The 13,840-nt window shown below is 47.9% G+C and overlaps 1 protein-coding gene across 2 annotated transcripts in view; it reads right to left on the bottom strand.

Annotated features, from left to right (window-relative positions):
• Positions 1-13,840, bottom strand: part of LOC102383519 — a 110,507-nt gene that overhangs the window by 39,754 nt on the left and 56,913 nt on the right. For both annotated transcript variants that reach the window (XM_006018032.3, XM_025197215.1), the window contains 3 exons: positions 9,775-10,366; positions 8,516-8,633; positions 4,270-4,344 (listed from right to left, as the gene is read on the bottom strand). In XM_006018032.3, the coding sequence (XP_006018094.1) occupies positions 4,270-4,344; positions 8,516-8,633; positions 9,775-10,366 (785 nt within the window). The remainder of the gene's footprint in view (positions 1-4,269; positions 4,345-8,515; positions 8,634-9,774; positions 10,367-13,840) is intronic.

Below are 13,840 nucleotides of genomic sequence, written 5' to 3' on the forward strand. Positions count from 1 at the left end.
GGGCTCCCCGCCCCAGTTCTTACCTGCTTGGGCTACACTACAGTTTATTTCTTGCCCCTTAGCAGGCTCAAGCCTCACAATGCCTCTCTGGCTCTACTGGGATCTCCTCTTACCCCTGATAGTCCCAACCCAAACTGCTGGTTTAAATAAAAGGCATAAACCCTTTGGCTATAACTAAACTCTTAGCCTAGTGGCTGTATACCACAACCCCTACTCATCCCCTGCCAGAACCTCAGCTCCTTACTCATTGCTCTCAGGTATAGCCAGATCTCAGTCACAGCCATCTCTCTGGACAGCTCTTCCCCTTTCAGGCTCCAGGGCTAAACTGGCCATCCTGAATCAGGCTCTGGGCTTATGTGCCGCATAGACCCTGCCCCTTTCTGGTCATGTGGCTTCCCCAGCTATATACAGGTATCTTCTACTTAGGCTTGTTGGCTTATTTCTTGGGTTCCGGAGCAGCTTACTGCTTCTGCCAAACTGCTGTAGCAGTGTCCTGCTTCCTATGCAGGGATCTACCCTGTTATACTATTGCAGAGCAGCCAGCCCTGCAATAGGCACTCATAGCCTATAAATCCCAAGGGAGCTGCTCATACTGAGCAGCCATCCTCACCTGAGGCTCTCTCTGCTGCTGTTTCTCCCTCGAAGTACCAGAAGCCCTAGGGTCCGTGTTACACTACTCCACCCAAGGTTTAAAACCAACTGCCTGGAAGTGGCAACAGCATTTCTAGTCAGGCAGCACTGAGGGAGTCACTTGACTTCATGGCTCATTATTATCTACCTGATCCCTTCTAAACTCCTCATTCTACAACCCTCTCTTTTTTAATGGTCTTGGTGTTCTACCAATCATGTTATCCTTTGTTCTGTAATTCTGCTGTCTGTTAGCAGCTTCTAGTAATGAAGCTCCTATTTCAGTCCTGCAGATTGTTTCAAACTCATTGCAAAGAAGTTATATTTGTTTTTTGCTTCAATCTTAAACTGAATAATCCAGCCCTAGTGTATAGCTTCTAGTTAACTGGAGAAAAATGTGTTACTTTTACATGTGATGATGCACCTCATCATCTGCACCCTGCCCCCCCTTTCAAAATGTTAGATCCAACCATGCATGTATTTCATGATGGTGGCAGTCAGCAATGGGTCTGGCCTAAACTGCTAGGGTCACCACAGTCTGGTCAAGCTTATCTGGTCAGATAGATGGCTAAGCTGTGCACTTTGCTCCTTCACACCAGAAGGGTAAACACCAATTTCAGTTTAGATCAAATTGAACAGGTGGTAACTTAACACCACCTGAGCTGCTCTGTGGAAATGAAACCTTTTTGGAGAAGGGGACCAGATGGGAAAAAATAGACAGATGGAATAATATCCTATGCTTTACCAATGCTCCCAGCAGCATCAGAGGGAAAATGACTCACACAGGGTGGGACTTCCTATGGACTAGTCACAATAAATATCTCAGTTCAGAAAAGGCGATGCAGGAAACACATTGAGAATGTGAGCTGGGGGTCATGAGTGTTGCTGATGAGCAACTAATTTTCATAGGTAATATTTGCATAAGGATCATATATTTATATAGGATTTTTCATCAAATATAATCCATTCCGAAGTACTTTCAAACATAATCAGCTAGATGTTGCTATCATGACAACCACCACTGAAATTCAGCCAGATATGGCTGCAGTTGGCCAGAATACTACGGCACTGTGCATCAGATTAGGACAGGAAGTAAACAATACCTTTGTTAATTTGTGGGGATGGCAGACAGGTAAGCACATTCTGCTGGAGTTTGGAACCTGACCAAAACCTTAGATTGAACAAGACAGTCTGTACTACGTATCATTCAAAAGAGTTTTGGGCCTACTCAACACTTACAGTTTTGCTGGCCTATTTCTGGCAGTTAGCACTGTGAAAAATCACATCTCTAACCAACAGCTAAACTGGCAAGAAACTAAATGTGAATGCAGTTACGCCAGTAAAACAGCAGTTTTGTCAGTATAACTTATTTCAATCGGGGAACTAGAAAGAATTATTTTGCCAGTATAAGCTACATCTCCCCAGGGAGGACTTGAGGACATACTAGAGCTTTACAGCTTGCATAGATTCTATGATCCAGTCCAATCGTTTTTTTCACTTTGTTAAATTCAAGGCACCCCTCATTAGACTCCAGTCTCCCTTTAAAAAATGCCAGCTCTTAGTTTTTACTTGTTGCTTAACTAAAGATAAATACTAGAGCAATTCTCCTGTTGCAGAGAGCTTTAACATGTGAATTGTGTGTAGGTTTGCACACCTAACCACGCTAATGTTAAGTGTGCATCATCCTGTGGCACTCTCAAAAGGATCTCACGGCACCCTGGGTGAGAATCACTCATCTAGTCAGTCCTCTTGCATATCAGTCCTTTACACTTCACCCTGTACTCAGCCCAGTTGCTTGTTATTTCAGCATCTCTTAGTTCAAGTCCAAACTTCAAGGCCTATTTGAGGCCCAATAAGGATTTAGAGCCGAACACTGGCCCTTGTTCTTTCTTCTGGCTTATAGCTCAGAAATCAGCATAGCCTGCTCTGTGATTATCATTCTGCTCCTGCCCCTTTCAGACCACTCCTTTGTAGTGCACACACACTGTGCACTGAAATAGTCTCTGCTGTTAACTGACAGTTATATATCACTGTGCAATATGCCATGATTTCCATGTCCACCTCAGTAAGAATTTGCAAGGCCTTTGATATATCCAGCCCTCTTATTATCCAGGAGATATGGCCATCACACTGCAATGTAGAACTCAGGCCAAGCAGGCTTGTTAGAACTACACTGCCTTCTTCTAGGGAACTGGAGGAAAATCCCACTGTAAATGCAGCACAAGACACTGACTAAAATAAAACTATTTCTCAAAGCACTTCACACTGGCTCTCCATATGTTTCCAGGCAAATCACCTGTAGTGGTGTTTTTGGAACATAATGCCACCTGCAGTGTTACCATGCGAGCAGAAATAGCATATGGACCAGTTTACTCTCAACTTGTACACAACATGCAGGGAACAGGATGCAAGCAATTGCCAAGTAGGTGCTATGCTTGGAAAATCTTCTCTATACCCATATGCTGCATGGTATAAAAACATTTATATTTCATGCAGCAGTAGTTCCAGCATTCCCAGTGTGATCCTCAGTCCAAACCTCTCAGTGACATCATGGGGAGTGAGATCAGGCTATTACTCATGATACAAGACACGGGGAACTTGATCTCTTTCTTCTGTTATATACGCAAGAGGGAAAACTGATCTCAGTTATGGAGCCACCACTAGGGCTGTGCAAAGCTTCGGTAGTCGATTCAATTCAGAATATTCTGCCCGATTCAGGGACTGAATCTCCAAATCCAAATCGAATTGAGAGACCAAGTAAAAGCTCCGAATTGATTTGAAGCATCCGAATTGATTCAGAAAAATTTCGGAAAAGATTTGGCCAATTCAGAGATTCACCCATAGACTAAACAGGCAGCTGACAGCTGCCTCCAGCTGGTAAGTCTGTTGGGGTTGGAGGAGGGAGAAGGGAAGGGAAGGGATTGGGAGAGGGAGGGATTGGGGCTGGGGCTGGTGGGGCAGGAGAGCATATTACTCACTCAGCCCCAGTGGCCTCAGCTCCCAGACAGCACATGGTGCCCTGTGGTGCCACGCAGCACCCATGCCATGAGGCAGCTGCTGTGTGGGTGCCAGGCAGGAAGAGGTGATCTCCACTGTCCCCCACTGCCTGTGTTGCATGGGGGGGCTCTGCCACGAGAGCCCAGAGGACCCAATTGCTGCTGCCAGAGCTGGTGAGTGCAGGGCTTTTAAGTGCCAGGAGGCTGGGGCCAGGTGAGGGATGGGGCTGGGCAGGACAGCCATGGGGGCTTCTCCTGCAGCTCCCCCCACCCAGGGAAAGGCAGGCACAATCAGAGGAGCTGCCCGGCTGTGCCTGCCTCTCCCCAACTGATCTGAATCACCGAATCTGTCTGAATCAACGCTGAACCTTCCAAAGCTGATTTAGCTGAATCAATTCAGGACAGTGATCCAAATCTCTGAATCAAATCACTGTCCTCTGAATCAGTTGAATCCAAATCAAATACTTCCCTGTTCGTGGAGGCCTAGCGGCCACTTAGCTGGAATCAATAGGATTTCTGGTGTGTGACAGAGCAGATTTTTGCCTAGATCCTATACAATTGGAGCACACCAAATTTTCACAATTGTGCTTGTAACAACAGTTATGCTAGAAGAAATGTGAGGTGTTGGGTTCAGCCTTCAATTTACCTTAACAACTGTAGTGTCTGTGACCAGTTTTTTCCTGGGAGTAATGGTTTCTTTCAGTGCTTCTCTTACTTCCTCCTGCATAAAAGAATATATTGAAAGCGTTTAAAATCAGAAGCCATTTGTGTGTCAAGTTTCCACCACTCCCACCACCCCACTGGACTGGAAGACCTTTGGTCTCTAACTATTCCTTGTCTAGTCCTTTTTAACATAAAGCTGGACAACATACAACTGTCATAAGAACATTGTTCTGTTTGAGATCTCTCTCTCTCTCTGTGCATGTGTGTATGTATAGACACACACACACACATACATATACCATGTGTTTGGAGTCTACAGTCTATGGGCTTGTCCTCACTGCACTGGTAGCTTGAGTTCTCTGCACTTGAGTTAACCTCTCTCAGCTTAACTTAGCTAGAGGCAGTGATTACCCCCCACAAAACACTGAAGCTACACAAAAATTTTGGATCAGGAGCACAGCTAGCTGTGTCCCCACTGCTTCAACAGCAGCAGTACTTAGGCTGCAATTGCCACCAGCCCTACAAATGGGCCAGCCATAGCAAGTCAGAGGAGAGACAGACAGACAGACAGACACGTTAGAAACAACACCTCAGACTACCATTACAGTGAAGACATGCCTGTGCATGATGGGGAAATGGCTAGAGACTGGCAAGAGCAGGCCATATACTCCATCAGAGGCAAGGTCAGCTATTAAATGGCAATCCCCAACACCAGAGGAAGGGAGTTGATTTCCCATTTTTAAGTTTTAAAACTACTTCTTTCAGTTTCTGATGGGTTTCCCCAGCTCCATGTCCCCACCACTGCATGCAACTTTGGAATGAAATCCTGACACTGGGGCCACAGGAACACCAATACCTGCATATGTCTGACCTCCACTAAAGAGGGCAACTGTGACAGGGGCAAACTCTCAGGTCTGGTCACAGTACCAGCCCACCACTTGTCTTTGGGAAGGCCACCCACCTTACTTGTCTGCCATGCCTTGTTGTAAATTAGATGTTACATGTAATAAGATGTTAATGAGGTGGGAGGCTGCCCTTTGTGCGCCCTGCTGTTCATGGACGGTACCCCTTTTATCATGTCCTATGCCTCGCAGATGACATTCGTGAGTTGTGCTATGCTCCAGACTGAGGCCGGGCCCAGCTCGGCACAGTGTTAAGCCTTTCTCGCGCTGCCCTATTCAGGGCCTCACACATACTGCGCCCCTCTCACTGGGGCCTCTACCACTCCGCCTGCTCTCACCAGGCCTCTCACACTCTTGCCCCTTACCAGGCCACATTCACTCCACCCTGCACCTTTGAGCGACCATACAGGCCATTAGGCTTGTCTCTGCACTCCTTGACCATCCCTGGCATAGCCTTTTGAGCCTGTCCCCCAACCCTCATCTACACGGTGGCTGGGCAATTTGCTAAACACTGGGCTGACTGCTCCTAGCCCTGCACTGGGTAAATCAATTCACCGGTTCACTAATTGGAACCTATTCTCACCCCTTTTATCCACAGCTCTTTCTATGCTGCCTATTTGGCATCAGGTCCACATGAGGCCTCAGGCATCCAAAGACTTACCTGGACCTGCACTTTCACCGCTCTCTGGGCCTTAATTCGACAATTACCACTCTCTGGGGCTCCAGGGTCTTGCACCCCAATGGGCTCAGGTGCCATTCACACAGGCATGCCTGGCCCCACTAGTCTCTAGGGTCTTGCACCCCTCCGGGCTCAGGTGCCACTCACACAGGTGTGCCTAACCCCACTACTCTCCAGTCTTAAGAACCTACCTATTGGCAATGGCTGAGGTTTTCAGGCGCCCCTACTCACCTCTCACCAGGGTGCTAACTAGACTGGCATTTTTGGGGGACTGTCCCATCACAGATAGTCCCACCAAGCCACCCATCCCCAGCAGGGTGCGGTTTACAGTCATACCCAGGACCAGGAGCTTCCAGCCATCCCCATAGGTCCTGCCATTACCTCCAAGATGTTCCTTGAGTAGCAGGGCAGTCAGCTGCTAGCAGCAGACTACTGCATCAGCCCTGAGAGCCAGGATCTTCAAATGGCTACTTCATCAGGGCTAGCCTGCACCTGCCTGCTGCCTGCTCTCTTCCTTAAAGTGGCAGACTCCGAAGGTGCTCAGCCACCCACTTTCTCCCTTAAAATTGGTTCCTGGGGGAAGGCTCTTCCCTGCTGCTCACAAAGCAGGCTCACTCAGAGCCTGCAACAGCCCTTCAGTGGTGAGCTCCCCGCTGGTGCTCCACCACACACCTTCCCCCTTAAAAATGACTCCTCATGGGTGTCTCCAGGCCTCCCTCCATGCAAGCACCTCTCCAGCCTGCTGCAGCCCACACTAAATGGTGAGCACCCCAATTGTGCTCCACCCAGCAACAAACACATTCAAGCTAGTGATACCAGTGCTCATCCTAGGGAGATGAGATTGAAGACCAGAGCTTTTCTGAATGCAGCAAACTATGTTTAGGATTCAACCCATGAATGTCTATTTGAATTGAGTGTACCTCTCACTACTAGTAAATGTTCAAGCAAGCAGTTTTATATTTGCAGAAATAAAGGGCAATCCTCATCACAGCAGACGAGGGTGTTCAGGAGAATATTCTTTATTCGCTAAGGCTATTCTTCTATTTGGGCCATTCTAGTTGTCCACTTCAGGAACGAACAGAGTGCCATGCGACTTACAAGCCCAGTCAGACACCATGAGAAAGCTATCTTCAAAGAAGAATTCATAAGCTTGTTCATGTATCCTGACATACAGTCATTTTACAAAAGAAAAAGAGGCTAATTTCACAATGACTATTATATGTGATGGTTTGGTAGTGACTCATACATGAACAGATGGTTACTGAGCCTAGTGTGATTATAGCCACTTCTTCTTCTGAAATAGAGACAGAAAAGAGAACCTGAAGATATGTGTTTTTCCGTGTGGTCCAGACTCACAAAAGCAAATAAGCATGTGCTTACCTTTAAGTACTGAAATCAATAAGACTCAACCCCAAGTTTAAGTACTTTCCAAAGCTGGGGCCTACACAAGTATGGATCTGACTAAATATACCTTTTCCTTTCTGAATTCCTGAGGGACGTACGAGAACCTACAAAACTCCTCAGTTTTTGGTTCATCTTATTGTACGTAATAGATTTTCCCTATCCCTCTAAGGACAGGTTGTCAGCGGGTGTGGTTTGAGAGCAGCTGAGAAATAGCAATAGAAAGTGAAAGCCTTTCCAAAGCCAGGGAAATGCCCGTGGTGCTGCTTTGGGGGTTTAGCTGCATTAAAAAGAGCTGCTGGATTTGGAGACATTGGTCTCATCACTGCCAGTGGAAAACCCCTCATGCTGAAGCTTCAGTCAGACAATTCTAATTCATTTGTAAGCCACACATAAACAGAGCATCCTTCAAAGAGCTTTCTACCAGCTTTGGAAACTAAGGTCATGTATGCATCCCAAGGCCTTCAGCCACACTGAACCCTTCTGTAGAAACTATGCAAGGGGATGGGCATCTGCATGACCCTGTATGTTCTACTGGGGGTGTCTATGCCAGCCCCGCTGGATTAGTGTGGAAGGAAGACTACTCTGGGAGCAGGCTGGAAGTGAATTGTGCGAGGATCCACAGACCCACTGCTACTAAGATCCAGTGGCCTCACTAGTCTGAATGACATGTTGAAAGGGATGGCAGCCACTACACCAGACTATAGTCCAATTAATGTCCTCATACAATTCCTGGAATTTCGGCAGTGCATTTCATTCCCCCCTTATCTCTGTACCATCAGTCCTCTGGTATTATGTAAGTGAAATGGATTTTCCCAGAGCATAGCTCATGCAGCACTAGGATGATGCGAGGCACTGTAAGCTTTCTAGCATTTCCCTGCCAACATGCCAGAAGAACATGGCCTTGCCCAGTAAATGGAAGCAAATTAATCATTGTCCATGGGCCTTCAGTTCTTGGCTTCTTTACAGAAACAGCCAATGCAATAATGATATGGGGTTGGGTAACCTGGGCATGTGTGTGCCAAGAACCACACCGAGGGCTCCAGCACCACTCACTTCATTCTCTGGGTTGAACATTTTCATTACTCTCCTAAAGAAATAGGCTACAGAGCAGAGTCAATTCAGAGCCAGCTGGGCAAGACTCGCTGACCTTTTCTATGCACGAGTCATACCAAAAAAAACAGCGTATAATTAAGGAAGGTGGGTGTGGGGTAACGATGAAGTTTGTTAAAACTGTGCGCTCTTACCTTTGCAGCTGCAAGTAGTTTTTCCTCCAGATTTGAAAAAATCCGCACAAGACACAAGGCCTCCACGGAGACCTTCTGCTCCAGAGTCCAACTGGGTTGCAGAAGCTTCTCACTGCAACTGCACACAAAAAAAGCAGAGCTCAACAGGCATGGCCATTTCCAGCAGCTTTGTGCCCTATCCCATCACAGTTCAGACCTTATCTGCCTTATGTAGCTTGGCTCAGGTCAATTTTGGGGCATGCTGAGCAAAACTGGCTAATTGTGGGCACAGAACACCCCAAGTCTCTCAGCTAGGAAACAACTTGTACAAGAATAATGATTGTTCACACCCTCCCAAGCCTACCACCTTTCTTTGCCCCTTTTTCCCTATTTCCTAATTACCACCTCATTTTCCTGATGCCCCCCGTGCCTGTCCTCAATTCTTTCTGCAGCATTCCCCTACTTCAACAGGTTGTTGTGAGAAGCACATTAATTAGTGTGAGGCATGATGATACTCTGGTAATGAGGATAACTGAAGCAGCCCCAATAGATAGGAGGGGGTTCTAGGTATGTTGAAGGAACTGCATCCATTACCAGTGTGCTGAAGGCAAGCGCAGAAACTCTATTATTGAAGACATTGTGCCATTCACCACTGAAGAGGAAGAAGTACTGCCCCTGCTAAAGAAAGCACCTGTATAATGCTTTGATCAATAACGGGAACTACCTGGAAGGAGACAAACTAGAGGGATGCAGAACAAAGCAATGAAAATGGTGATGATTATTCCACTCTAAGATGGAGCACACCACCTTCTGCCTGTGATGAGCCAGAAGAAGACAGAGGAGCCAGCAAGAAAACGAAAGGGACAGAAAGAAAAGCACTAGAGGCAAAACAAGAAGTGAAAGCCAACCTGAAATGTTTTTGGGCAGAGTGGTTTTTTGGGGGAAATGACCTGCAATTGTGAGCAAAGAAGAGACTGTGTCCAAGGACACAGGACCTCATGTCCATTTTCTGTAAATAAACAGGACTGCAATAAAGCAGTACCTGATACCATTCATTTCTTCTCCTGATAAAGAACAATCTGTAAAGCCCTCAATTTTATCTAACCACTTAGGAGAGATTAAAATAAACATTGAACAAAGCTAATTTGGGGGGAGTAGTTGATTTTCTTCATGGTCCCAGTATTGCCAGGTTGAAGCTACATAGAGACCATGTTTAGAAATGAGGAAAGAAAGACTGAGAGGTCTAAAAACAAAGAGGAGATGTTTGGATTAGAACATACCTTTTGCACATGTTAAGGCCCCATTCATAAACTAAAAGACATGTGCTGAAGTTAAAGTCACAGTCTATAAGTGTGGTAAGGTGAGAAGATAAGCAGACATTACAGCATTTCCTGTAGATGGTGAGCAATCCTGCTTCTTTGAAGAAAGCTCTTCTGCATTCCAAGGTGGGAAGAACTGTGGTTTCCAGTTGCTTCAGATGTTTTTTTAGTGCCATCTCATCTGTGCTAATGGCAAATTCAGCGGAGGGGAACTGTGCTGCCATGCAGTCTATTAACAGATTCGCCAGATCTTTATTCCAGTATTTTGGTCTCCAGGTTGAAGTGCCTTCCATTTCATTGTTACTATCAAACTGTTCTTTTTTTTTCTGTTTCTGCCACTCCAGTGAGGCAGCTACTGATTTCAGGGGCTCTAGTAACACACCATCACCACTCTGAACTGCTGTTTTCACAACTTCCCACATTCTCTCTTCTAGTTTGTTGTAAAGTGCATCAATCTTAGCTTTATCCACAGTCTTAGATTGTTCCAGATCAAAAATATGATTACAAGCATCAAAAAAGTTCTTTTGACCTATGACTTGACAAATGGCTTCATCTGCAACAGAGACACAATATAACCAGAAGTTTATTGACGTACTTTTCTATGGCATTTCTCACTGTCACAGTACTCAGGATAACTGCACCTCTGATCAGTTCTGTTCTCCCCGAGGGCACCTCACTCCAGTTGTCACTTCTCTCAGGAAAAGCATCTACATCCTTCTGCTTCCAAACTGGAGGCTTGGGTTACAGACTAGCTTCTAACAATTCACTGTCATCCTCCCCGCAGGTCTGACATTAGTGCAGCACCTGCAATCCTGTTCTCTCGGGGCAATGGCAGGGTTAATCAGTGACCAGCCCGCTCTCATAAAGAAAATAACTGGTTATTAAACTAAGAGCTTTACAGGGAAAATCTATCATAAAAGCAGTAAGATATGCATGTCTAGCTCAGCAGACAGTCACACAGCTCCCATGTGGAGACCTTAGAGAGCTAATGTCCTGCAGAATCTCTTGCAGGACCTGTCTCTACCGGGGACAGTCTCATAGGAGTTCTTGGAGGAATATCAGTGACTGTAGCAGAAAGGCCACCGTCTGTGTCGCTCTCCAGAAATCTGTCTCTGCCAGCGTGAGAGGCTGGTGTTGAATCCCTCAGGGCGGGGGATCTTCCTCCCTGTCTACATGACAAAAGCCTGGTGCCTCGGAGGCGGATTCTCTGGTCACCTGGGGAGGGGGAGGGAAAAGTCCCACTCACCGGCCCAGGTAGCCAGTGATGCTTTTTTTAATTGGTTGGCTAGTGGCCAGCACTGGCAGCTTCGATTGGACCGGGCTGCTGAGGTCAGAAAGGTTATTTAAAGGCCTGGGCCAGGAAGAAGGGGAGCCATTAGCCATGCGGTCACCCAGGTGAATCTGAAACTGGCTCTCTCCTCATCACCGCATGCTCCAAGAGTGCCCTGCCTCCAGAGGAAAACTCCAATCACCTCTGGATGATGCGTGTGAGTTAGCTACTCAAGAGCCGACTAGATATTTAGCTTACAGTAACTCAGATGCGAGATCAAAAGGCTACCTCAGCCACACTGGTTTGCTCTATGGGATTCCTCTGATATGCCTCTGATATTTCTATGTTACCGCTCTACCTTTTACCCTGTTTTCGCCCTACCCCCTGTAATCAGTAAAATTCTCCTTGTGACCAGTGTGGGAGACTTATTGAGGGTGGGTCTAAATTATGCCAAGGACGCCCCTTAGGTCTGTGGACTAAGGGAGACTTTCCTATTAAGCCCCTGACTTGGGGGAAGTGCCCCAAGTTTGGAGTGTGTCTAGTACCCCGAAGGACTACTAGGCCTGTCTTTCCCATGGGGCACATGGCCGGGAACAGTCCAGACCCTGGGTGGTGGCAGTGTTACTCCCAGGCTAGCAGGTGTGCTCCAGGAAGGGGGTCGGCCAGACATGAGGTCACCCCAGGGAGGCACTCGGAGCCTGGAAGGTGGGCAGGCGCAGTGAGGTGGGCGGCTCAACGCAGGAGCGCCCCCCTACTGGCCCGTCACACGTGGTGGCAGAGGTGGGATCCGAATACCCTGTTGTATTTGAGGCATAACTTGGGAAAAGGAATAGAGTTACTGAAATCCCTTGAGCAAACAATTTCTAATTTGGCATTGGGTCAACTGGATAGGGTAGATAGTCAGGATGGCGGATGAGTACGTCCGGATGACCGTGCCTGAACTGAAAGTACTGGCAAAAGAGAGAGGCCTTCACGTGAAGAAAGGGCTAAAGAAGGAAGAGCTGGTTAAACTCTTGTGCACCAGCGAGTCAGAACAAGTGTCAGCTTCACGCTCATCAACTCCTGAGTCTGACCCAGGAACACACTCCCACTCGTCAAGTCCGGAGGCCGCCAAGAGATCACCCTCTGAGGGGGAGCGGCAAAGCCTCCGTGAGCTAGAGCTGAAAAGGCTGCAGCTGGAGGAGAAGAGGATGGAGATGGAGGCAAAAAAGCTGGAAGCCCAGCGGGAGAAGGAACGGGAACAACGACAGCTAGAAGTGAAAAGGATGGAGATGGAAGCCCAACTTGAGGCAAAAAAGCTGGAGCTGGAGGAGAAAAAGCTGGAGGCTCAGCTCTGTCTGCAGACCAACAGGGGAAACGTGAACACTCTGCAAGCGTCCGGGGAACACCACAAACTGGACGTCTCAGCCTTCGCTCGCTACCGAGACGGAGACAATCCTGCAGCGTTCCTAAGCAACTTTGAAAGACAAGCCCAGCGGTGTAAGGTGCCGGAGGAAAAGCTCATGATGTACTTGTCTGCTCTGGTAGAAGGCGACATGGCGGTGGTCCTGAACAGCCTGCCCTCAGATGCAGCTGATGACTATAATGCCTTTAAAGCTGCTGTGTCTAAAAGGTTCAAGTTAGGACCGGATTATTTTTGGAAAAAATTCCGGAATACACGCCCACAACCTGGGAAGTCATTGACTGATTATGTGGCCCTGCTGGAGGACACATACATTAAATGGTTAGCTGAAGCCAAGGTTGACACTTTAGAAAAGTCACGCCAGCTCATGGTGCCAGAACAATTCTATTTTTGCTGTCTGAGAGAGGTTAAGACTCTGGTCAGGGACAGGGACCCCAAAAACGCTCAAGAGGCTGCTGAAATTGCAGACCAACTGTTGCTAAATCGTGAGAAGCCTCCCTACTGTGGGAAGGAACAAAAAGGGGTCCAAAGAGGGAGGAAGGGAGGTCCAGGTCAAAAAGGGGAAAGAGGGCCACCTCCTGCAGAGCGCAAGGCGGCCCCAGATTCAGACAAACCACCCAATTCGGAAAAGAGGGGGTGCTATAACTGCGGGGAGCTGGGCCACATCAAGCCCAACTGCCTGAAGCTAAGCAATAGACCCAGGCCCGTCAGGCGTGCAACAGCCGTGAGCAGTGAGGGGGAGGGCCGGAGCCACTCTGAGGGGAGTGTCTGGTTCTAACTCAGAGGAGGTGATGGCCCCCCACCGGACCATGATAACGGTAAAGGAGAGGACCCTTGTGGGGGAACTGGACTCGGGGTCCAGTGTGACATTAATCAGTTCCAACCTTGTCTTGCCCGCAAACATAATCCCGGGGAAGACCCTTACTATTCAAGGGGTGGGGCCCCCACCTCTTACGGTACCGGTAACCTGTGCACCCATCATGTGGAACGACTGTGCAACATACCTGGAAATGGGGGTACTGGAAGGGGCTCCGGTCCCCATCCTGGTGGGACGGGATCTTATGGCGCAGGAATCCCAGCTCCAGAGGTGGGAACAGACCCAAGAGCCAAAACCCTGCACTGTTCATGCAGTGACTCGTCTACAGAGCAGGAAGGCTAAAGAGGGGGGTGGTTAGAAAATCCCCAGGAGACAGCCAGACCATTGGCCGCGGTGGAAGGGACCCCTGCAGACGGTGATTGCACACTGGTCCCAGGAGGAACTAGCCACCCCAAGGGTGGGTTAAATGACAGTCCCGGGGAGGTGTGTATTCTGTCAGTGGCAGAGGGAGGAGAGACTATCAGGGAGGGGACCCAGG

This window comes from Alligator sinensis, unplaced genomic scaffold (genome assembly GCF_000455745.1).
Source record: "Alligator sinensis unplaced genomic scaffold, ASM45574v1 scaffold85_1, whole genome shotgun sequence".
Lineage (NCBI taxonomy): Eukaryota > Metazoa > Chordata > Crocodylia > Alligatoridae > Alligator > Alligator sinensis.